This window comes from Brachyhypopomus gauderio, chromosome 7 (assembly GCF_052324685.1).
Source record: "Brachyhypopomus gauderio isolate BG-103 chromosome 7, BGAUD_0.2, whole genome shotgun sequence".
NCBI lineage: Eukaryota > Metazoa > Chordata > Actinopteri > Gymnotiformes > Hypopomidae > Brachyhypopomus > Brachyhypopomus gauderio.
In genome coordinates this window covers 30,464,446-30,492,149 of record NC_135217.1, presented here as the reverse complement: position 1 = coordinate 30,492,149, position 27,704 = coordinate 30,464,446, and the positions used below count along the sequence as shown (strand labels likewise).

General features: G+C 46.6%; 1 protein-coding gene across 1 annotated transcript in view; it reads right to left on the bottom strand.

The window, feature by feature from the left end:
• Window positions 1-27,704, bottom strand: part of znf804b (zinc finger protein 804B) — a 104,072-nt gene that overhangs the window by 14,427 nt on the left and 61,941 nt on the right. The window contains exon 2 of the mRNA XM_077013136.1: window positions 5,783-5,926. Coding sequence (XP_076869251.1) covers window positions 5,783-5,926 — 144 coding nt within the window. The remainder of the gene's footprint in view (window positions 1-5,782; window positions 5,927-27,704) is intronic.

Sequence of the window (27,704 nt, the reverse complement as noted above, 5' to 3'; positions counted from 1 at the left end):
CTCTGCTTAGTGTCGATTATGCACTAAAGTCAGCCTGCCACTTTCTCCTCTCCCCTGGAGGATAGCAGAAGCATGTGGATTATCCCATACCCGGCCCGACTGTGCGCGGGCAGGTAAATCCACATGAAATACTTCCCTCCTCCACCTCGGCCTGAACGCCGAAGGGATTCGGAGTGGCGTTTTGGTGAGGCAAATCCTGTCTGCTCACACACATCCGGACGGCCATTGTTTCAGAAGATGACAGCCTGTCAGGTTAAGTGTTTTGCTACGTTGTGGGAGGTGTGTGTGTGTGTTTTTTGCATGTATGTGCACCTGTCTTTTAATGAGTTTGCATGTGAGGTGCCCGAGAGGATAAGGGCATGAGGTTCTTTGATGTGTGCGCGTGTGTATGTGTTTATGTGTGTGTGTGTGTGTGTGTGTGTCAGGAGATTGGGAGCAGGAGATGGAGGGAAGGAACACTAAGGAGCTTTGTGTCTGGGCTTTGATCCGCACGGACGGTGAGCCCTGGAGAAACATTAATCGTGTACGGTGATGTTGACGTGCTGAATAATTTAGGCTCCAGCCCCTCTTCCGCTCCGGATGCAGTCACTCTGAGGTATTTGTCAACCTCTTCGCTATCTGCAGCTACACAGATAGAGGATCCAGAGAGATACTGGCAGCTTTAAGCCGGCAGACAGACAGGCAGACAGACAGGCAGACAGACAGGGAAGCAGACAGCCAGACAGACAGCTAGGCAGACAGAGACAGAACCTGCAGTCATATGACACTATAGGTTTCACCCTGGTGATTTGCAGTTCACCAGCGCACGTCTATAGGTTAGTATGTTTTTCAAAGATAATAAAAGCAAATATGAGTTGTGTGGCACTATGTGTGGACAGATGTAAAGTGGCAGGGTGTAATATTTGGTTACCAAACAGCTCAAGTGCCCCCCGGGCTCTGAATGTCCTGAAGTCCTGAAGCCTCCGTCTGGAAAACGAAACTTTCAGATCTGTCTGAGTCTGAAAACTTTGACAGAAAGTCTGTCACTGACCTGTTCGCAAGGCATCTAAAAGCATCCCGGGTGCCTTTATGAATCAGCTGAATTCATTCCGTTATTCTTAGCCATAGCTTGGGGGGGGGGTGATGCTGCTTGTTAGTTATTAAACACTTTCCACTTTTCGCCCGCCCACATGCAGGCTGCTTTGTCAAAGGACAAACGAACAGCTTTGTGTGTTGTTAAAAATACATCTCCCCTCCCCTCTGCTTCAGTGAGTCCTCCTCAACCCTGCTGAAGGCCCTGAGGATAGACCCTCCACACACACCAGCTACACTCCCTCAGCTATTTATTCAACATTAAGCAGACCCTTCGCTTTTTATAGTAGCGCATGCACACACACACACACACACACACACACACACACACACACACACACACACACACACACACACACACACACACACACACACACACACACACACACATACACACACACATTCACACTTATACAAGCGTGCATGCGTGCACACACACATACACACATTCACACACATATACAAGCATGCATGCACACACACGTGTGCCCGGATGAGCTGGAGCCTGAGATTCCTGAGTGAGAGAGAGAGAGAAGAAATGAGAGGCGGAAGAAATTGAGAGGAAGAAAGAGAAAAAGAGAAAAAGAGAGAGGGGGAGGGAGAAATCGAGAATCCTTCCTCACAGCCCTCTGTGATTGGGGCTTATGAAATATAGATGAGCTTGAAACCCATATCTGCAGGCTCTCTCTCCCTCTCTCTCTCCCTCCCTCTCTATCTCTCCCTCTCTCTCTCCCTCCCTCTCTATCTCTCTCCCTCTCTCTCTCCCTCCCTCTCTATCTATCTCTCTCCCACTTCCAGAGTGTGGAAGACAAACAGGGGATTCCCTCCCTGGTGTGCAAGAGAACTTTTTGAACTTGTGCTGTGGCTTCCTTGTGTACAACCCAACCCCCCCCCCCCCCCCCCCCCCCCCCCCCAACCCCCCCTTTTTTTTTAGTCTGGCGAATTCGTCCTGTGATAATTCTTCCTTTTTTCTTCTGTTTGTCTCTGTTTCTACTTTTCTCTCTGTAATTTCCCTCAGGATCAATAAAACTATCTATCTGTCTATCTGTCTGTCTGTCTGTCTGCTCTCTCAGTCTCATTACTGATATGACAGCAGGCTTCATGGTAGTACCCGAAAGAATCGCTTAGCCATTGGAGATGCATGATGATAGGCAGTGAGACAGACATCACACACACACACACACACACACACACACACACACACACACACACACACACACACACACACACACACACACACACACACACACTCCTACTAAATGACTGGGGACTATGTGGGCACTGAAATATGCAGCAGTGTTGCTCAGGAGCAGACACTGTTCTGGAGGGAGGCATCTCCACCTTCAATCTCCACCCTCTCTCCACCCTCCATCTCCACCCTCTCTCCACCCTCCATCTCCACCCTCTCTCCACCCTCCATCTCCACCCTCTCTCCACCCTCCATCTCCACCCTCTCTCCACCCTCCATCTCCACCCTCTCTCCACCCTCCATCTCCACCCTCTCTCCACCCTCCATCCCCACCTTCTCTCCACCCTCCATCTCCACCCTCTCTCCACCCTCCATCTCCACCCTCTCTCCACCCTCCATCTCCACCCTCTCTCCACCCTCCATCTCCACCCTCTCTCCACCCTCTCTCCACCCTCCATCTCCACCCTCTCTCCACCCTCCATCTCCACCCTCTCTCCACCCTCCATCCCCACCTTCTCTCCACCCTCCATCTCCACCCTCTCTCCACCCTCCATCTCCACCCTCTCTCCACCCTCCATCTCCACCCTCTCTCCACCCTCCATCTCCACCCTCTCTCCACCCTCCATCTCCACCCTCTCTCCACCCTCTCTCCACCCTCCATCTCCACCCTCTCTCCACCCTCCATCTCCACCCTCTCTCCACCCTCCATCCCCACCTTCTCTCCACCCTCCATCCCCACCTTCTCTCCACCCTCCATCTCCACCCTCTCTCCACCCTCCATCCCCACCTTCTCTCCACCCTCCATCCCCACCTTCTCTCCACCCTCCATCTCCACCCTCTCTCCACCCTCCATCTCCACCCTCTCTCCACCCTCTCTCCACCCTCCATCTCCACCCTCTCTCCACCCTCCATCTCCACCCTCTCTCCACCCTCCATCCCCACCTTCTCTCCACCCTCCCTCTCCACCCTCTCTCCACCCTCCATCTCCACCCTCTCTCCACCCTCCATCTCCACCCTCTCTCCACCCTCCATCCCCACCTTCTCTCCACCCTCCCTCTCCACCCTCTCTCCACCCTCCATCTCCACCCTCTCTCCACCCTCCATCTCCACCCTCCATCCCCACCTTCTCTCCACCCTCCATCCCCACCCTCTCTCCACCCTCTCTCCACCCTCTCTCCACCCTCCATCTCCACCCTCCATCCCCACCTTCTCTCCACCCTCCATCTCCACCCTCTCTCCACCCTCTCTCCACCCTCCATCTCCACCCTCTCTCCACCCTCCATCTCCACCCTCTCTTCTCTCCCCTTCGCTAACTCTCCACCAATCACACCGCCAGTTTTAAAGAATTTTCATTTCACGGTTCCAGCTTGTTTTCACGGGTGCGTGTAGATGGTGTGGCCTGCAGGGGGCGTACACGTGCACCGTCCTCGGCTGGCCACGGCTCGTGCTCCTGGTTCCCTCGAGGCGAGAGCGTTTGTTTTCTGCTGAGCTGCTCTGTTGCTGCTTTGATGGTTTCCATCAAGACCCTGTGTGTGTGTGTGTGTGTGTGTGTGTGTGTGTGTGTGTGTGTGTGTGTGTTCTGTTTTGCATCATCCATCAAAGCTTGGCATCTCTACAGTGGGGACAGGGCTCTAACCACGATGTTACACTGCTACAGCGCTACTCTCTCTCCTCTTTGTTATACACTCTGAATATTTTGAGTCTTTGTCTTCCCACCAAGTCCTTTGCCCTAATATTACACAGAGGTGGTAATATCGCTGTGCCCACACACACCAGCCTTTCTCTGGCAGTAAATGCTTGATGTGTTTCCCAAGCTGCACATGACATCTGGGGGGTTTCGCTCAGCATTTTCTTAATGATCAGCCTTATAACAGTTTCAGGCTTCCTGATTATATAAGGCATTTTTGTTTTTAGTAGTTTTGGACATCTATCCGAACCATCGCGCTGAACCTGGCAGGCGTTTTATTTTGGGACACATCCCTCCTGTAAGGGAGACCGTAAGAAAGAATGGGGTTTAGAACTACACCATGCCAGACTGCAGCGGGTGGTGTTACTACTCTGGAGGAACATTGTGGTGACACACATGGATACAGCATGTCCTGTCCTGTAGGTCATGTCCTGTAGGTCCTGTCCTGTAGGTCCTGTCCTAGAGGGTTCATGTGAACCTACATCAGGTGGTGTGGGAGGAGTCAGTGCAGCACTTTGTGTGGGTAAAGAGGAGGCCACTGATGGGGTTATTTTTCAAAGCGTACTTGAATACAGTCACTTATCATGTTTAATGTTGAAAATCTTTACAACATATTTTTGTGTTCTAATGCAATAACTCTGCCAGGAGATCCTGATTACAGTATTAAAAGCGTTATTAATGCAATCTCTACAACATACTATTAGTGTCACATTGACATTTGGTGAACACATAGTAATCACACACGTCATTCTGCAGGATTCGGTCTAAGTAAACAGCAAATGAAAAGTTCTCCAAAATGGTCCACACTTGTGCTAAAATGGGCTCTAAAATGAGTTGATTAGCAATGCTCTTTCTAAGCTGCATGCCTTTCATCTGTGATACACCGGCCTTGACTAACAAGAACAGACACATCTGTACGAGGCGCAGACACGAAGTTATCCACCCACGATGCAACGCTGGAACCGAGCGCGTGCACGTGACCGACCATAATCCATCAGGAGAGCACGTGTCGGCGTTCACCTCCACACTGTCTGAATTACTCTCCGGTATACAATGCAAACATTCTTTCTTCTCCCTCTCTTTCTATTACTCTCTCCTTCCCACTCGTTATTTTTCCCACTTCCTCAGTCTCTCTCCTCCTCCTCTCTTCTCTTACCATCTCTCCTATTTCTCCATTTCTCTCTCCCACTCGCTCCCTCGCTGTTTCTGTTTCTCTGGTCTCGTTCAGTCACCCCTGCCTGAACTGTCACATTGGCGTTACAATTACGTAACTCTTAATTCGCACTTCCCTTCTAATGACTGGGCAGACCCGCTCCTGAAGAGATCCGAGAGGAACGTCGCTGTGCCGTGGCTTGTGATCCGGCCACCGGCCCGGCGCTGCGTAATTACCGCACCTGATACAGTGTGTACGGCTGGCGGGAGGGCCCCGGCAACGGGTTGTCACGGCAGCACGCCATGTTACCGGCAGAGCTGAGCGGGAGCGCACGGTTACTGGCGCCCGGCAACACGCTTTATCTTAGATGGCACACAGATGGCCGGCCGACACGGGTCACGCCCCCTGGATCAGAGCCAGCCTGTGTAGCCTCATCCCTCACTCACACACTCTTCTATGGGCTTCTCCCTCCTCCTCTTCGCTCTCTCATCCTCCTCTCTCTTTTTACCACCTCCATCTTTCTCCTCCCGTCTGAACGGAACCGTTGAGGCGTGTCCAGGCCGCGTTCGGGTGCTTCCGGGCTCCCGTCCATAAGTGGCATGGTGAGGATGAGGAGGATGTGGTGGAGAAGGGGCGGGTCAGACTCGTGTAGGGTGGAGCCCTATGGCCGTGCCAGTCTCACCTGTTTGTGGGCGTGGTCATATGAGTTGATGTGGTTATCGAACTCCTGGTGCCTGTGGTACTGTTTATCACAGAGTTCACAGTAGAAGTTGGCCTTCAGGTCCTCTAGGGCCCTGCTGATGGACGTTTCCTTCACGGCATAGTCCTACAGAGAGAGACAGACACCGAGAGACAGACAGGGGGAGAGACAGACAGAAATGTTTATTGTTATAGTTTACATGGGATATGGTCTGGTTTTTAAGTGCATTGCATCAGAACCGCTGTGTGACACCCACACATACAACCAGACTGGACTGAATAACTGTGTTGTGTAAGTGGTAGTAGTGTGCCAAACGGTGTCAAAACTGCCATAAAACCCAAAGAAGACGACATGAGTTCAACCTGTTAATCTACACTATGGTATAAATAAGAAGGTAGAGATCTTTAGTGATGTGAATTAAACATAAGCTCTAAGCAGAGGTCCAGCTGAGCTGGTAAGCTGTGCAGTTATGTGGAGAAGGTGGTACAGAACCCAGGAGGACAGAACGCAGCTAGGAGGTAATCAGATTAAACCCTTTACATGGGTACAAATTTTCTTTTGATTGGTTTATGAACGGTTTAAACTGTCCCTCTACAGCCGTTTGAAATTTTGGTCGATTTGGGCCTTTTGAATTTGATTGATGTGTTTATATGGAGCATTTTGATTCGGTTTGGGCTTTTAAATTGAATTTTGTGGGTGTGTATGTATGTGTGTGTGTGTGTGTGTGTGTGTGTGTGTGTGTGTGTGTGTGTGTGTGTGTGTGTGTGTGTGTGTGTGTGTGTGTGAAAGAGGATGGTAGTATATAGACGCTGGTGTGCTTGAGGTGCAAATGAAGAGGAGAAACAATTCACAGAAAGACCAGCAGGGCCCCTAACCCCCACCTGACACACATGACCCCTAACCCCCACCCTGACACACATTACCCCTAACCCCCACCCTGACATACATCACCCCTAACCCCCACCCTGACACACATCACCCCTAACCCCCACCCCTGACACACATCACCACTAACCCCCACCCTGACACACATTACCCCTAACCCCCACCCTGACACACATCACCCCTAACCCCCACCCCTGACACACATCACCACTAACCCCCACCCTGACACACATCACCCCTAACCCCCACCCTGACACACATCACCCCTAACCCCCACCCTGACACACACATCACCTCTAACCCCCACCCTGACACACATCACCCCTAACCCCCACCCTGACACACATCACCCCTAACCCCCACCCTGACACACATCACCCTTAACCCCCACCTGACACACATCACCCCTAACCCCCACCCTGACATACATCACCCCTAACCCCCACCCTGACACACATCACCCCTAACCCCCACCCTGACACACATCACCCCTAACCCCCACCTGACACACATCACCCCTAACCCCCACCCTGACATACATCACCTCTAAGCCCCACCCTGACATACATCACCCCTAACCCCCACCCTGACACACATCACCCCTAACCCCCACCTGACACACATCACCCCTAACCCCCACCCTGACATACATCACCCCTAACCCCCACCCTGACACACATCACCCCTAACCCCCACCCTGACATACATCACCTCTAACCCCCACCCTGACACACATCACCTCTAACCCCCACCCTGACATACATCACCTCTAACCCCCACCCTGACACACATCACCCCTAACCCCCACCCTGACACACATCACCCCTAACCCCCACCCTGACACACATCACCCTTAACCCCCACCTGACACACATCACCCTGACATACATCACCCCTAACCCCCACCCTGACACACATCACCCCTAACCCCCACCCCTACACAAATCACCCCTAACCCCCACCCCTGACACACATCACCCCTAACCCCCACCCTGACATACATCACCTCTAACCCCCACCCCTACACACATCACACCTAACCCCCACCTGACACACATCACCCCTATCCCCCACCCTGACATACATCACCTCTAAGCCCCACCCTGACATACATCACCCCTAACCCCCACCCTGACACACATCACCCCTAACCCCCACCTGACACACATCACCCCTAACCCCCACCCTGACATACATCACCCCTAACCCCCACCCTGACACACATCACCCCTAACCCCCACCCTGACATACATCACCTCTAACTCCCACCCTGACATACATCACCTCTAACCCCCACCCTGACACACATCACCCCTAACCCCCACCCTGACACACATCACCCCTAACCCCCACCCTGACACACATCACCCCTAACCCCCACCTGACACACATCACCCCTAACCCCCACCCTGACATACATCACCTCTAAGCCCCACCCTGACATACATCACCCCTAACCCCCACCCTGACACACATCACCCCTAACCCCCACCTGACACACATCACCCCTAACCCCCACCCTGACATACATCACCCCTAACCCCCACCCTGACACACATCACCCCTAACCCCCACCCTGACATACATCACCTCTAACCCCCACCCTGACATACATCACCTCTAACCCCCACCCTGACATACATCACCTCTAACCCCCACCCTGACACACATCACCCCTAACCCCCACCCTGACACACATCACCCCTAACCCCCACCCTGACATACATCACCCCTAACCCCCACCCTGACACACATCACCCTTAACCCCCACCCTGACATACATCACCCCTAACCCCCACCCTGACACACATCACCCCTAACCCCCACCCTGACATACATCACCCCTAACCCCCACCCTGACACACATCACCCCTAACCCCCACCCTGACATACATCACCTCTAACCCCCACCCTGACATACATCACCCCTAACCCCCACTCTGACACACATCACCCCTAACCCCCACCCTGACATACATCACCCCTAACCCCCACCCTGACACACATCACCCCTAACCCCCACCCTGACATACATCACCTCTAACCCCCACCCTGACATACATCACCTCTAACCCCCACCCTGACATACATCACCTCTAACCCCCACCCTGACACACATCACCCCTAACCCCCACCCTGACACACATCACCCCTAACCCCCACCCTGACATACATCACCCCTAACCCCCACCCTGACACACATCACCCTTAACCCCCACCCTGACATACATCACCCCTAACCCCCACCCTGACACACATCACCCCTAACCCCCACCCTGACATACATCACCCCCAACCCCCACCCTGACACACATCACCCCTAACCCCCACCCTGACATACATCACCTCTAACCCCCACCCTGACATACATCACCCCTAACCCCCACCCTGACACACATCACCTCTGAGGAACTGGGGAAGGCCTGGCTTCTGCTAGCCTGGCTTTACCATCCACTACAAGCCAGATGTATGAAGGTATGGAGGTGTGGAGATATGGAGGTGTGGAGATATGGAGGTATAGAGATATGGAGGTGTGGAGATATGGAGGTATGGAAGCAAAATTCTATGTATTATGTTTTTTTTAGTTCTGTTTACTTTTTTATTATTGTTTTTAAAACATCGGTGTTGCTTTCAGACTTTTTCCCTATAATGAAATATTCCATTAGTTTTGCTTTTGCTTTAAATTGATAACATGTGATATATGCCTCATGTGGTCATACATCATATGGTCATACGTCATGTGGTCATACGTCATGTGGTCATACGTCATGTGGTGTCATATTTCTGAAGCACTGCACCATTACTTTTATCATAGTGGACAAATTGCCACTGATTAAAACGAACTGCTACACTGATTACGCAGCACTGCATTTAATGTTGCAACAGTGCACTTGTTATAACCATAGCAATAAAACAACCATGAAGTAAGAAAGTAAGAAAAATAAAGAAAAACAAACATGAAAAATAAAATAACACAAAAATCCTACCTGTCCCACCATAACACCAAACCCCTTCCTTATTTATTTATGATGTTTTCCCCACTTCAATTTTGATGGTCTTGAGAGTTTAATCTTCACCATTTCCTTTTTGACACTCTATATAACATTCAACCTCTTGTATTATTTTTTGAAGCCGTCACACTCTGCATGGCAAAACAAACGCACCATTATTTGTCATGCCAATACTGCAGCCTCACCTGAATTTAACTTAGGGTATCCAGAGTCAGGAAGAAAGAAAAAATGCATAGAAATTAAGCTTTGAATTATTTTTTTACTTTCAGTTCTCTGGTGAGAACGTTTTACAGAATATTATGGCCTCCCTTGTGACTCCATACTGTTGCTACGACTGTTAAAAATGTATTTACCTTCAGCAAATATCATCTGACGCAATCATAGCAATGCACTTTTTGGAAAAACCCAAAAACGTGTGTGTGTATGTGTGTGTGTATGTGTGTGAAAGGCATCAGAGATTAAATATATTCTTTTGTACTGCAATTAGTACCATACGCTAACAACATTAATGAGAACACATTATTAATAACAGCCAAAGTATATAGCCTTCTTTCTCCTAATGACACCATTAAAGGTGGAGGAGAGTAAAGTGAGTGTCAAGAAAGTAACTCACAACCCGTCATTATCAACTCCATTCTCACCAGACAACCACATATAGTAACTCTAATACAGTTACCATGACAACAAGGTACGGTCTATGACTTAGTCACTGAGGTTGAACTTGGAATGAAATCTAAGCAAAGGAAACGCTGTCTGCTACTACACGTTTGGCACTAAACCCTGGCAGACGTGAGGTTAATTGAGATTTTTTTGAACAATTGACAAAGTAAGTGGGGTGATGTGTTTTTCTGCTGTTGAGTGCGATCCATTTTTTCCTACGAACAGGGGTGGAGAAAAAAATATAAATCCTCTCTCATCGCGACATGGAGCGATAGAGGAGAATTTACAAATGTAATCGCACACACACCCTCCACCACGTGGGTGGAGATCTCGCTGTGATGTGAAGTCCTGCTGTGTGGACCTCACTCAAACCACAGCCTGTCCTCCATCAGTGGACCATTATAAAGAGTTTTCTCACCTCAAAGACTCAACCACACACACACACACACACACACACACACACACACACACACACACACACACACACACACGCTTATCATGTAAGTCATGTGAGCCATACATGTCGTTATTGAGATTTCACTTCAAAGCAACAGGTCAATAAATAATAAACAACAAACCCCTACTGAACACACACACACACCTCATCTGCCCCACCAGCTAAACCCCTACTGAACACACACTCACACCTCATCTGCCCCACCAGCTAAAACCTCTACTGAACACACACTCACACCCCATCTGCCCCACCCCTAAACAACTAAACCCCTACTGAACACACGCTCACACCCCATCTGCCCCACCCCTAAACAACTAAACCCCTACTGAACACACACTCACATCCCATCTGCCCCACCCCTAAACAACTAAACCCCTACTGAACACACACTCACATCCCATCTGCCCCACCCCTAAACAACTAAACCTCTACTGAACACACACTCACACCTCATCTGCCCCACCAGCTAAACCCCTACTGAACACACACTCACACCCCATCTGCCCCACCCCTAAACAACTAAACCCCTACTGAACACACACTCACACCCCATCTGCCCCACCCCTAAACCTAAACAGCTAAACCTGTATATATATACCATATATATTGCTGTTCACTGCTCTGTTCATCACTGCTCTGTTTAAACATTCTTATTTGTGTATGCTTCTTCTGCTTACCACAAATACTTTGACAAAACCACATGATTTTGTCATGCCACTACAGCTCACTAAAATTGAATTAAATTTGAGAGAGAGAACCTCTCTCAATACCTCACTACCTACACTCTTCCCAATACCTCACTACCTACACTCTTTCCAATACCTCACTACCTACACTCTTCCCAATACCTCACTACCTACACTCTTCCCAATATCTCACTACCTACACTCTTCCCAATACCTCACTACCTACACTCTTCCCTATACCTCAGTACCTACACTCTTCCCAATACCTCACTACTTACACTCTTTGCTATACCTCAGTACCTACACTCTTCCCTATACCTTACTACCTACACTCTTCCCAATACCTCACTACCTACACTCTTCCCAATACCTCAGTACCTACACTCTTCCCTATACCTCACTACCTACACTCTTCCCTATACCTCAGTACCTACACTCTTCCCTATACCTTACTACCTACACTCTTCCCAATACCTCACTACCTACACTCTTCCCTATACCTCATTACCTACATTCTTCCCAATACCTCACTACCTACACTCTTCCCTATACCTCACTACCTACACTCTTCTCAATACCTCAGTACCTACACTCTTCCCTATACCTCACTACCTACACTCTTCCCTATACCTCATTACCTACATTCTTCCCAATACCTCACTACCTACACTCTTCCCTATACCTTACTACCTACACTCTTCCATCTACCTCACTACCTACACTCTTCCCAATACCTCACTACCTACACTCTTTGCTATACATCAGTACCTACACTCTTCCCAATACCTCACTACCTACACTCTTCCCAATACCTCACTACCTACACTCTTCCCAATACCTCAGTACCTACACTCTTCCCTATACCTCACTACCTACACTCTTCCCAATACCTCACTACCTACACTCTTTGCTATACGTCAGTACCTACACTCTTCCCAGTACCTCACTACCTACACTCTTCCCAATACCTCACTACCTACACTCTTCCCAATACCTCACTACCTACACTCTTTGCTATACCTCAGTACCTACACTCTTCCCAATACCTCACTACCTACACTCTTCCCTATACCTCAGTACCTACACTCTTCCCAATACCTCACTACTTACACTCTTTGCTATACCTCAGTACCTACACTCTTCCCAATACCTCACTACCTACACTCTTCCCAATACCTCACTACTTACACTCTTTGCTATACCTCACTACCTACACTCTTCCCAATACCTCACTACCTACACTCTTCCCTATACCTCACTACCTACACTCTTCCCAATACCTCACTACCTACATTCTTCCCAATACCTCACTACCTACACTCTTCCCTATACCTCAGTACCTACACTCTTCCCAATACCTCACTACTTACACTCTTTGCTATACCTCAGTACCTACACTCTTCCCTATACCTCACTACCTACACTCTTCCCAATACCTCACTACCTACACTCTTCCATCTACCTCACTACCTACACTCTTCCCAATACCTCACTACCTACACTCTTTGCTATACATCAGTACCTACACTCTTCCCAATACCTCACTACCTACACTCTTCCCAATACCTCACTACCTACACTCTTCCCAATACCTCACTACCTACACTCTTTGCTATACGTCAGTACCTACACTCTTCCCAGTACCTCACTACCTACACTCTTCCCAATACCTCACTACCTACACTCTTCCCAATACCTCACTACCTACACTCTTTGCTATACGTCAGTACCTACACTCTTCCCAGTACCTCACTACCTACACTCTTCCCAATACCTCACTACCTACACTCTTCCCAATACCTCACTACCTACACTCTTTGCTATACCTCAGTACCTACACTCTTCCCAATACCTCACTACCTACACTCTTCCCTATACCTCAGTACCTACACTCTTCCCAATACCTCACTACTTACACTCTTTGCTATACCTCAGTACCTACACTCTTCCCTATACCTCACTACCTACACTCTTCCCAATACCTCACTACCTACACTCTTCCCAATACCTCAGTACCTACACTCTTCCCTATACCTCACTACCTACACTCTTCCCAATACCTCACTACCTACACTCTTTGCTATACGTCAGTACCTACACTCTTCCCAGTACCTCACTACCTACACTCTTCCCAATACCTCACTACCTACACTCTTCCCAATACCTCACTACCTACACTCTTTGCTATACCTCAGTACCTACACTCTTCCCAATACCTCACTACCTACACTCTTCCCTATACCTCAGTACCTACACTCTTCCCAATACCTCACTACTTACACTCTTTGCTATACCTCAGTACCTACACTCTTCCCAATACCTCACTACCTACACTCTTCCCAATACCTCACTACTTACACTCTTTGCTATACCTCACTACCTACACTCTTCCCAATACCTCACTACCTACACTCTTCCCTATACCTCACTACCTACACTCTTCCCTATACCTCACTACCTACACTCTTCCCAATACCTCACTACCTACATTCTTCCCAATACCTCACTACCTACACTCTTCCCTATACCTCAGTACCTACACTCTTCCCAATACCTCACTACTTACACTCTTTGCTATACCTCAGTACCTACACTCTTCCCTATACCTCACTACCTACACTCTTCCCAATACCTCACTACCTACACTCTTCCATCTACCTCACTACCTACACTCTTCCCAATACCTCACTACCTACACTCTTTGCTATACATCAGTACCTACACTCTTCCCAATACCTCACTACCTACACTCTTCCCAATACCTCACTACCTACACTCTTCCCAATACCTCACTACCTACACTCTTTGCTATACGTCAGTACCTACACTCTTCCCAGTACCTCACTACCTACACTCTTCCCAATACCTCACTACCTACACTCTTCCCAATACCTCACTACCTACACTCTTTGCTATACGTCAGTACCTACACTCTTCCCAGTACCTCACTACCTACACTCTTCCCAATACCTCACTACCTACACTCTTCCCAATACCTCACTACCTACACTCTTTGCTATACCTCAGTACCTACACTCTTCCCAATACCTCACTACCTACACTCTTTGCTATACGTCAGTACCTACACTCTTCCCAGTACCTCACTACCTACACTCTTCCCAATACCTCACTACCTACACTCTTCCCAATACCTCACTACCTACACTCTTTGCTATACGTCAGTACCTACACTCTTCCCAGTACCTCACTACCTACACTCTTCCCAATACCTCACTACCTACACTCTTCCCAATACCTCACTACCTACACTCTTTGCTATACCTCAGTACCTACACTCTTCCCAATACCTCACTACCTACACTCTTCCCTATACCTCAGTACCTACACTCTTCCCAATACCTCACTACTTACACTCTTTGCTATACCTCAGTACCTACACTCTTCCCTATACCTCACTACCTACACTCTTCCCAATACCTCACTACCTACACTCTTCCCAATACCTCAGTACCTACACTCTTCCCTATACCTCACTACCTACACTCTTCCCAATACCTCACTACCTACACTCTTTGCTATACGTCAGTACCTACACTCTTCCCAGTACCTCACTACCTACACTCTTCCCAATACCTCACTACCTACACTCTTCCCAATACCTCACTACCTACACTCTTTGCTATACCTCAGTACCTACACTCTTCCCAATACCTCACTACCTACACTCTTCCCTATACCTCAGTACCTACACTCTTCCCAATACCTCACTACTTACACTCTTTGCTATACCTCAGTACCTACACTCTTCCCAATACCTCACTACCTACACTCTTCCCAATACCTCACTACTTACACTCTTTGCTATACCTCACTACCTACACTCTTCCCAATACCTCACTACCTACACTCTTCCCTATACCTCACTACCTACACTCTTCCCTATACCTCACTACCTACACTCTTCCCAATACCTCACTACCTACATTCTTCCCAATACCTCACTACCTACACTCTTCCCTATACCTCAGTACCTACACTCTTCCCAATACCTCACTACTTACACTCTTTGCTATACCTCAGTACCTACACTCTTCCCTATACCTCACTACCTACACTCTTCCCAATACCTCACTACCTACACTCTTCCATCTACCTCACTACCTACACTCTTCCCAATACCTCACTACCTACACTCTTTGCTATACATCAGTACCTACACTCTTCCCAATACCTCACTACCTACACTCTTCCCAATACCTCACTACCTACACTCTTCCCAATACCTCACTACCTACACTCTTTGCTATACGTCAGTACCTACACTCTTCCCAGTACCTCACTACCTACACTCTTCCCAATACCTCACTACCTACACTCTTCCCAATACCTCACTACCTACACTCTTTGCTATACGTCAGTACCTACACTCTTCCCAGTACCTCACTACCTACACTCTTCCCAATACCTCACTACCTACACTCTTCCCAATACCTCACTACCTACACTCTTTGCTATACCTCAGTACCTACACTCTTCCCAATACCTCACTACCTACACTCTTCCCTATACCTCAGTACCTACACTCTTCCCAATACCTCACTACTTACACTCTTTGCTATACCTCAGTACCTACACTCTTCCCTATACCTCACTACCTACACTCTTCCCAATACCTCACTACCTACACTCTTCCATCTACCTCACTACCTACACTCTTCCCAATACCTCACTACCTACACTCTTTGCTATACATCAGTACCTACACTCTTCCCAATACCTCACTACCTACACTCTTCCCAATACCTCACTACCTACACTCTTCCCAATACCTCACTACCTACACTCTTTGCTATACGTCAGTACCTACACTCTTCCCAGTACCTCACTACCTACACTCTTCCCAATACCTCACTACCTACACTCTTCCCAATACCTCACTACCTACACTCTTTGCTATACGTCAGTACCTACACTCTTCCCAGTACCTCACTACCTACACTCTTCCCAATACCTCACTACCTACACTCTTCCCAATACCTCACTACCTACACTCTTCCCAATACCTCACTACCTACACTCTTTGCTATACCTCAGTACCTACACTCTTCCCAATACCTCACTACCTACACTCTTCCCTATACCTCAGTACCTACACTCTTCCCAATACCTCACTACTTACACTCTTTGCTATACCTCAGTACCTACACTCTTCCCAATACCTCACTACCTACACTCTTCCCAATACCTCACTACTTACACTCTTTGCTATACCTCACTACCTACACTCTTCCCAATACCTCACTACCTACACTCTTCCCAATACCTCACTACCTACACTCTTCCCAATACCTCACTACCTACACTCTTCCCTATACCTCACTACCTACACTCTTCCCAATACCTCACTACCTACACTCTTCCCTATACCTCAGTACCTACACTCTTCCCAATACCTCACTACCTACACTCTTCCCAATACCTCACTACCTACACTCTTCCCAATACCTCACTACCTACACTCTTCCCTATACCTCAGTACCTACACTCTTCCCAATACCTCACTACCTACACTCTTCCCAATACCTCACTACCTACACTCTTCCCAATACCTCAGTACCTACACTCTTCCATCTACCTCACTACCTACACTCTTCCCTATACCTCACTACCTACACTCTTTGCTATACATCAGTACCTACACTCTTCCCAATACCTCACTACCTACACTCTTCCCAATACCTCACTACCTACACTCTTCCCTATACCTCAGTACCTACACTCTTCCCAATACCTCACTACCTACACTCTTCCCTATACCTCAGTACCTACACTCTTCCCAATACCTCACTACTTACACTCTTTGCTATACCTCAGTACCTACACTCTTCCCTATACCTCACTACCTACACTCTTCCCAATACCTCACTACCTACACTCTTCCCAATACCTCAGTACCTACACTCTTCCCTATACCTCACTACCTACACTCTTCCCAATACCTCACTACCTACACTCTTTGCTATACGTCAGTACCTACACTCTTCCCAGTACCTCACTACCTACACTCTTCCCAATACCTCACTACCTACACTCTTCCCAATACCTCACTACCTACACTCTTTGCTATACCTCAGTACCTACACTCTTCCCAATACCTCACTACCTACACTCTTCCCTATACCTCAGTACCTACACTCTTCCCAATACCTCACTACTTACACTCTTTGCTATACCTCAGTACCTACACTCTTCCCAATACCTCACTACCTACACTCTTCCCAATACCTCACTACTTACACTCTTTGCTATACCTCACTACCTACACTCTTCCCAATACCTCACTACCTACACTCTTCCCTATACCTCACTACCTACACTCTTCCCTATACCTCACTACCTACACTCTTCCCAATACCTCACTACCTACATTCTTCCCAATACCTCACTACCTACACTCTTCCCTATACCTCAGTACCTACACTCTTCCCAATACCTCACTACTTACACTCTTTGCTATACCTCAGTACCTACACTCTTCCCTATACCTCACTACCTACACTCTTCCCAATACCTCACTACCTACACTCTTCCATCTACCTCACTACCTACACTCTTCCCAATACCTCACTACCTACACTCTTTGCTATACATCAGTACCTACACTCTTCCCAATACCTCACTACCTACACTCTTCCCAATACCTCACTACCTACACTCTTCCCAATACCTCACTACCTACACTCTTTGCTATACGTCAGTACCTACACTCTTCCCAGTACCTCACTACCTACACTCTTCCCAATACCTCACTACCTACACTCTTCCCAATACCTCACTACCTACACTCTTTGCTATACGTCAGTACCTACACTCTTCCCAGTACCTCACTACCTACACTCTTCCCAATACCTCACTACCTACACTCTTCCCAATACCTCACTACCTACACTCTTTGCTATACCTCAGTACCTACACTCTTCCCAATACCTCACTACCTACACTCTTCCCTATACCTCAGTACCTACACTCTTCCCAATACCTCACTACTTACACTCTTTGCTATACCTCAGTACCTACACTCTTCCCTATACCTCACTACCTACACTCTTCCCAATACCTCACTACCTACACTCTTCCATCTACCTCACTACCTACACTCTTCCCAATACCTCACTACCTACACTCTTTGCTATACATCAGTACCTACACTCTTCCCAATACCTCACTACCTACACTCTTCCCAATACCTCACTACCTACACTCTTCCCAATACCTCACTACCTATACTCTTTGCTATACGTCAGTACCTACACTCTTCCCAGTACCTCACTACCTACACTCTTCCCAATACCTCACTACCTACACTCTTCCCAATACCTCACTACCTACACTCTTTGCTATACGTCAGTACCTACACTCTTCCCAGTACCTCACTACCTACACTCTTCCCAATACCTCACTACCTACACTCTTCCCAATACCTCACTACCTACACTCTTCCCAATACCTCACTACCTACACTCTTTGCTATACCTCAGTACCTACACTCTTCCCAATACCTCACTACCTACACTCTTCCCTATACCTCAGTACCTACACTCTTCCCAATACCTCACTACTTACACTCTTTGCTATACCTCAGTACCTACACTCTTCCCAATACCTCACTACCTACACTCTTCCCAATACCTCACTACTTACACTCTTTGCTATACCTCACTACCTACACTCTTCCCAATACCTCACTACCTACACTCTTCCCAATACCTCACTACCTACACTCTTCCCAATACCTCACTACCTACACTCTTCCCTATACCTCAGTACCTACACTCTTCCCAATACCTCACTACCTACACTCTTCCCTATACCTCAGTACCTACACTCTTCCCAATACCTCACTACCTACACTCTTCCCAATACCTCACTACCTACACTCTTCCCAATACCTCACTACCTACACTCTTCCCTATACCTCAGTACCTACACTCTTCCCAATACCTCACTACCTACACTCTTCCCAATACCTCACTACCTACACTCTTCCCAATACCTCAGTACCTACACTCTTCCATCTACCTCACTACCTACACTCTTCCCTATACCTCACTACCTACACTCTTTGCTATACATCAGTACCTACACTCTTCCCAATACCTCACTACCTACACTCTTCCCAATACCTCACTACCTACACTCTTCCCTATACCTCATTACCTACACTCTTCCCTATACCTCACTACCTACACTCTTCCCAATACCTTACTACCTACACTCTTCCATCTACCTCACTACCTACACTCTTCCCTATACCTTACTACCTACACTCTTCCATCTACCTCACTACCTACACTCTTCCCAATACCTCACTACCTACACTCTTCCCTATACCTCACTACCTACACTCTTCCCAATACCTCACTACCTACACTCTTCCCAGTACCTCACTACCTACACTCTTCCCAATACCTCACTACCTACACTCTTTGCTATACCTCAGTACCTACACTCTTCCCAATACCTCACTACCTACACTCTTCCCTATACCTCAGTACCTACACTCTTCCCAATACCTCACTACTTACACTCTTTGCTATACCTCAGTACCTACACTCTTCCCAATACCTCACTACCTACACTCTTCCCAATACCTCACTACTTACACTCTTTGCTATACCTCAGTACCTACACTCTTCCCTATACCACACTACTTACACTCTTTGCTATACCTCACTACCTACACTCTTCCCAATACCTCACTACCTACACTCTTCCCAATACCTCACTACCTACACTCTTCCCAATACCTCACTACCTACACTCTTCCCAATACCTCACTACCTATACTTTTCCCTCTACCTCACTACCTACACTCTTCCCAATACCTCACTACCTACACTCTTCCCAATACCTCACTACCTACACTTCCAAATACCTCAGCATGACACCGTGTTCAAGGATTAAAAGCAGTGAGTGAAAGCTGACTTTCTCACTGCTGTGATTGGTCCCTGAGGGGGGCATGTCCTGTAAGTGTGCCAATGAGCAGGTTTATATCCCAGCACATCAACATATGTGCCCCTAAACTATTACCATGTGTGACACACACACACACACAGCAGACCTCTCTCTTCCTTGCCCACTCAAGGCTCTATATTTATCTCCACAGATAAGTGGAGGCCTGGGATCAGAGAGAGAAGGTCAGCATACTGATGGCCCAGATGGAGGATGGACAGCAAATTTCATCTGTCACTCCAGCATGTCAGCACATGCCACTCAACCCCCTTAACCCCCCTCAAACCCCCATAACCCCCTCAACACCCCTTAACCCCACTCAACCCCCTTAACCCCCCTCAACCTGCCTTAACCCCCATTTCAACCCCCTTAACCCCACTCAACCCCCCCCCTTAACCCTCTCAACCCCCTTCAACACCCCTTAACCCCACTCAACCCCCTCAACCCCACTCAACCCCCTTAACTCCCTCAACCCCACTCAACCCCCTCAACCCCACTCAACACCCCTTAACCCCCCTTAACCCCCTCAAACCCCCTTAACCTCCCCTTAATCTCCTCAACCCCACTCAACCCCCCCTTAACCCCCTTAACCCTAATCCCCTCAATCCCCTCAACCCCCTCAAAACCCCTCAACCCCCCCTCAACCCCCCTTAACCCCCCCTCAACCCCCCTTAACCCCCTCAACCCCCTCAACCCCGTACCCATCCAGTCACCAAAACAACAGATGTTAACTCTTAATTGCTTCTGGACACACGGTGAATCAGAAGTAGTGAGTAGTTAGTGTTCAGCACCTTTGTCAGTCCCAGTGATTGTCCTGCTCTATCTTAGAGAATACAGCTGCTCTGGTGGAGCAGGCTAGCTCAGGCTAGTTTCCACAGGGCTCTTCCAGCACTTATATGGATGAATGCTGCAAGCTGCTTCTACATATATGAAGCACTTTGTTTACACAGCTAATGAAGGACATGACATTTATCTATATTTAGTTCATATATATTTAGTTCATATATCTATATTTACTTCAGCAACCATTGTGAATTTACTGAATTTTGCACACAGAGTTATGGACATGTAGGAGATCATTAATTTCTTTAATTATGGAAATCACATGAGAACAGTGATGGAGTAAGGAGTAACATATTTCTACTTCTGAATGTGTTGGTGAATAATATTGCACTAAACTTTGTATCTCGTTTTGGGGGGAGTTCGTGCCCGTGTAGTTTGCTAGCTTTATCCTGGATACGGTATTGAGATCTACACCATCACAGCTTTGCAACCCAAACATTAGGCCTCATCGTGAACTGCACAATGGCCAAGATGCATTTGCCATTTGTCTGGACACTATATGAGGTTTTACCAACCGCCATTCTCTACTGTTGTCTACTGTTCCCTCTGATTAGTTCAATAGGATGGAGCAATGTTGGAACTTATTGGATGCTCAGTCTGGGATACATTTCTACTGCTTGAAGCACCTCTCCAGTCTTACCGTCAACTGAGCACAGAAGTCGCGGGTTCACTGGCATCGATTGCTCCGATAACCAGTTGGACATTAACCAAAAAAAGTGACATTGCTATGTGTTATGATACAAAAGGACTTGGATATGCTGTTTCTAACTGATAGATGGAAAATGCCTGATTACTATCTACATTCAAACCTTCCTCATCCTCCAGGCTATAGCTATCTGTCAGAGTCCAGGTGTGACTCAAGGTGTTGGCTTGCAGGTTTATCGCAATAGAATAAAAACTGGGATTTTGGATTTTGCACATTGTACGTCTTTTGAAAATATGGCGTTTAAAATATGGTGTTTTTACACATCAAATCCTTTGGATGTTTTAGTGTATCATCCACCAATCTGCTCTTTGATGATACAACTAAACTTTTTGTTTTGTTACTCTATGATTTTAATATACATATACATATAATTTCAATATACATATAATTTCAATCTACATATCATTTTAATACAAATGTGGATATAAATTGTTGATTGGCACAGAAATTCAAAAGTGTACATGAACATTTTAAGATATCAGGTAGGTTTTCCTATTCATTTTCGTGGGCCTACATATTTTATTTAGTTCATCTTGTCTTAACAAATTTAGTGCTGCAGGGTTTAATACTGGAATCTCTGATCATCTGCTGTGAGAATTTAGCATCATCGTTCCATTACTCAAATCTAAGATGAAGATGGTAATATTCTACCATTACGCTGGTGGATAATCAACCCTTTTCTGCTTCGATGAAAACGTCTTGATTCTGGAGTAACTAATTCACGCTGTCCAAACCAGAGGCTCTTACAGTAGAACTGTATTATTTCTAAAGCTCTTGATGTATATGATCCTTTGGGAACCCAGCGTGGGTGATGGACCCCGCTGTGCTGCTGCACCTACTCACTAGCGCCCTCTGGTGGGCACCAGCATTTGGCCTCGCTGGCCTATTAATTACAATTATTAATTAATTAATTACCTGCTGCCTTTATAATACTCCTGTGTTTAGGCTTATTGTGACGTCTCTTGAGTTTCTTGTGTTTCTGAGCCATGTGAGCCATTCCTATGCTATATATATTCTGATACATTGCTGTGTCTGGGTTTAATTGTTATTGTACCAATAGCTATTAAAGAATATAAAATCTTGTACTGCTCATGGTGATCCCCAGAGACGTGTTCATAGACCTCTTCACACAATATGCATCCTCCCACTTTGACAAAAATGTAGACTGTCCTGAATTTATTCTGCCCTGGGATTAGACTACTCTGGGTTTATGGGTTTAGACTGTCCTGGGTTTAGGCTGCTCTGGGTTTAGTCTGCCCTAGATTATCCTGGGTTTAAACTGTCCTGTGTTTAGACTGTCCTCAGTTAACAGTAGGGTAGCCAGTGTTATGGCTCTGGATTGCACTTCCTCAAAATGTACATGGTCTTTAATTATATCACAGAAAAAAAACCTCTTGTTTGATTTGTTGTCTTGCTGATGTTATTTGTTGTTATCTGTTATGTGTTTATGTGAAATGACCTTGAGCATGAGAAAGACGCTGTATAAACAAAATGAATAATTATTATTTTTAGTGATTTTGCCTGCCTCAAGGCTCAAACTTCTTTGGCATGCAGTTCAGTTGTCTTAGCAATACAATCCTACCAGTGGCTAGAAAAGGCAGGACAGCACAGAGGTACTAATCACAGCACAAGATCAAACACTAAACACCAGGTCAATCACAGCAGGGGTGTTTCAGACAAAAACCCCAAAATGCAGACTGTGCTAAGGAGCCTGTGAGAGAATCCATCACACACTAGCAGGGTGCAAGGTGCTGGCAGGCAAAGCATATTGGAGAAATACCAGGCCTTGAAAGAGGAAACAGAATGTGGAAAATAAACACCAAGGTTGACCCAGTGGTGATATGGGCCCCTAAAGGTCACAGCAGGCCCCAACCCATCCCACGAACGACAAAAATCTCATTCCAGAAGATTGCAACCGTAGGAACAGTTAAAATGCTGCAATGCACTCAAACCTCAAACTCCTGTGTGGAAAAACTATGACCACCCCCATTATTGCTGAGCCAAATAACTCATGTAAAGCGAAGACTAGGGTTATGACAGTAATAAAATGAACTATTACCTAATATCTGCAAACCATTATTTCCTTGCCTGACTGGTCCAACCCCCCCGGCTATAACAGAAAACTGTCAATGTGGCTGTTGGCAGAAATACTTCACTGCTCTCCCCGAGTGTGCATGGCAGGTTATCGTTCTTAGGGCATCCCTCAAACTCACAGGACATGCGGAAAAAGTTTTTTTTATAAATATATTTCTAATTGAATCATATTTGGGGTTGGGCAGGGTAGTGCAGCTCTGTCTCCAGCACTCCCCGGTGTCTGTGGGACCACAGGCTGGTATCTCTGGGTGGACAGGCCTGTCTGTGGGGGTCTGGTGTCCGCGCATGGTCAAGGTTTCTTCATGGTCAAGTTTTTTTTATCACTTGCTTGAGTGAGGAATGGGTCGCTTGTGTATCTGCATTTCACCGTTGAATAATGCAGTTTCTTTTGGGTTTTGTTTATGTTGTTTTCCCATAAGGTGAGGCCTGCTGGTTTGTTAAAGTTTATTATTTGTGTAGAACTGATTTTGTAGTGAAGGCCAAGGATATATTTAAATGTAAAGGAGAGTTTGAGGTGAAGTTATGCAGCATAGGGAGAAAGAGCGAAAACCCAACAGTCGATCACTAAAACACGATAGTGGAGATAAGAGCAGCAATCGATCACTAACATGAAAGAAGAAAGCTAATTACACAATAAGATTCCTCCTCTGTGTGTGTATGTGTTTGTGTGTGGTTCACAGACACATGCACACACACATGCAGGGTAATTACATTTGGAATGGGTATTGAATGTCATCTCCAGAGAAAGAAGTGTTAATCTTAGCAGCTTATCGAGAGACACTCTGTTGTGTGTGTGTGCGTGTCTGTGCTACTTCTTAGTCTGTTTGGAGGATGAAATATGAAATATGGTGGCAACATTACAGTTTCTTTGTTGCAACATTTATGAGGAAAACACAATACACCAAAATTAGAAAGCCAAAAGCTTTGTATATCATGGAAAAAAGTGTGTGTGTGTGTGTGTGTGTGTGTGTGTGTGTGTGTGTGTGTGTGTGTGTGTGTGTGTGTGTGTGTGTGTGTGTGTGTGTGTGTGTGTGTGTGTGTGTGTGTTTGCACAAATAACCTGTTATTTTGATCAGTCTGGTGCCAAGAAGGTGATCAAGCAACTTCTTCTTACACAGACATTTTGATTGACCATACAGAGAACTACTACATAATCCTTGATTTTTATTTAGCGCAACAAAACTAGGAATAAAACTGACAGTTAAGCTTAAGTTACATCATCACATAGTAGCAATGACTTTTCAATGAGAAGATGAAGAAAACATAGATAATAGTCAGAGTATTAATATGGCATCAAGCAGTTACCTAGAGACCAAAACATGTCAATAAAGGCATTAGAGTCTTTTATCCAACAGCTTGGACTAATATCATTTAATCTCCTCCTCAAAAACTTCCACTTGCTTACTAGTTTGATTGTTGTGAAGAAATCCTACCTGCAGTAATTGAACCTCTAGTGAATATTAACCTCCCTTCAAACTTAGCTGAGCGTAACCAGTTTGTGAAAAGAAATTGCTTTTCAGGATACACCAAGATTGTCCTAGGGTCCTTTGTTTTCTCTTTATATGTGCTTGATGAAATGATTTGTAAGCAGTGTGCTAGTTTCCTCTACTACGCTGATGACACGCGTGGTCGTATGTATAAACAAGTGGACCAACATCACTTAAGTGTTATTGAAGAACGTGTGAAATACATCAGATGCTGGATGCTGAGAAACTTTCTCTCACTTTATCGTGTCAAAACAGAACTGCGTACCGATTGGACTAATGTATTTGCCTGCATTGCCTATCTGGTGCATAAACAAGTTTCTTACTAGAACTTGAATTTTGATCCAATTACTCCTATTTTAGCTGCATTTTATTTACTTTTTCTTAAATAAACTTTGTAATAAGCTTCGAGGTTTAAAGCTAAGCTGAAAAAAAAAACTGTGCAATCGTGCATTTCGTTAAATACCTCTCAACGTAAGTAAAGGTGTACGTCGGCATGTTCTTGGGCTTTGAAAGCCAGACTGGGATGTTATGATGGTGCCTCCTCAGCTATTTTTTTTGTCACTGAAGCTTGTGGGCTGAATGCGGTGGAGTTCTGATGTTACAGGGACTCCCTGTGTCTGTGTTACTGTCTGGCTCCATCCTTTAGCTATGCTGCCATAGCTGAATCTGCAGCTCATCCTTACATTATACACCCCTGCACTGTACGTAAACTGTTGCATCATGTCTGATAATCGACTCTTTCTTCCAAGGTGCATCTGCTCCGGAGTCGTGTTGTTGCTGCGTCTTGACCTGTCTTGCTGTCGGGGCTCCTCCCACACCTGACTTCCCCTTCTGAGGCTCCTCCTACATCCACCCTCCACCCATACACTTCTCAGAATGTCAAGAAAGGCTCTACACTGACTGCAGTCCATTGGGGTGAATATCTGGGAGCAGTTGCTGAGGTATTCCTGGTTCCAGTCTGCTTTGGACACACTTATTGAGCTTGGACTTCTAGGAATGCAGTCCTGTGCTTCTAAGAACCCATTTCTGGGCATCTAAGAACCCATGCCTGGGCTTCTAAGAACACAACCATAGGTTTCTAAGAACCCATTCCTGGGCTTCTAAGAACCCAGCGCTGGGCTTCTAGGAACCAAGAATAAGCTTCCATTGTTTATTGTTTATTGTTTACTTTGTTCTTTATTGTTTATGTTGTTCTGGTTGTGTGGCCTGGTGTGACCCAGAGGAGGATGGGCTCCCGCTCGGAGTCCTGGTTGCTCTCAAGAAGATCCGAAGGACAGAGTTTGAACTGTGGCTGCTTCACTAAGCTCTTCTGACACCTGTCGCAGTAATACTATTACATTACACATTTTACAACAGAAGTCCTTCTTCAGCGGTGATTGTAACAGACGGTAATACGCGAGGGCCATTTAAACAGAGCCAATATCGTGACATCATCTGTGATATGCCAAGATTTGGGCCCTGCAGTAGAAACACCTAAGGTGTTAAGCAAGAGTCTGTAGTCCATCATTTACTGCACCATTTGTGATCGCCACTGTGTAACCTGACAGTGCTGCTCTTGCTGGGGTATCCTGGGTGGCCGATCGCTCTCAACCCAGCGGTGACACCCATGTGTGTAAAGAATCCCAGCAGCACTGCTGTGCCTGACACACCAGCACCGTGGGCCGCCTCCATAGTACTATATCGGTCAGCAATGGTCCTGTAGTTAGGGAGGGGGGGGGTAAGAACCACCCATGGCAACAGACACACTGCAGTCTGTGAATGCACACGTATAAAGCACCTTTATATGGTGTGTTCCAAAGCAAATCACTAGTGCTGGTGACCAGTGTGTTAGGGATGTTGAATGACTTTACTCCTATAACAATTATTCAGAACAAGTGGGAATCTGTTAATGTCACATGCAAGGACCCCATACGACACTCACCACTTGCTGTTCACTTTTCTACGTCTTTTAACACTAAAATGTTTATTAAAGCATTTCACAGTTAGCATCTGCACCATAATGAACAAACACAAAATTACCAAGGAACTCTACGGAGAGGAAAACGCTAGATTAATTTTACAGCAGTATGCAAATTAGGCACATTACACAAATAGTAAGTCTA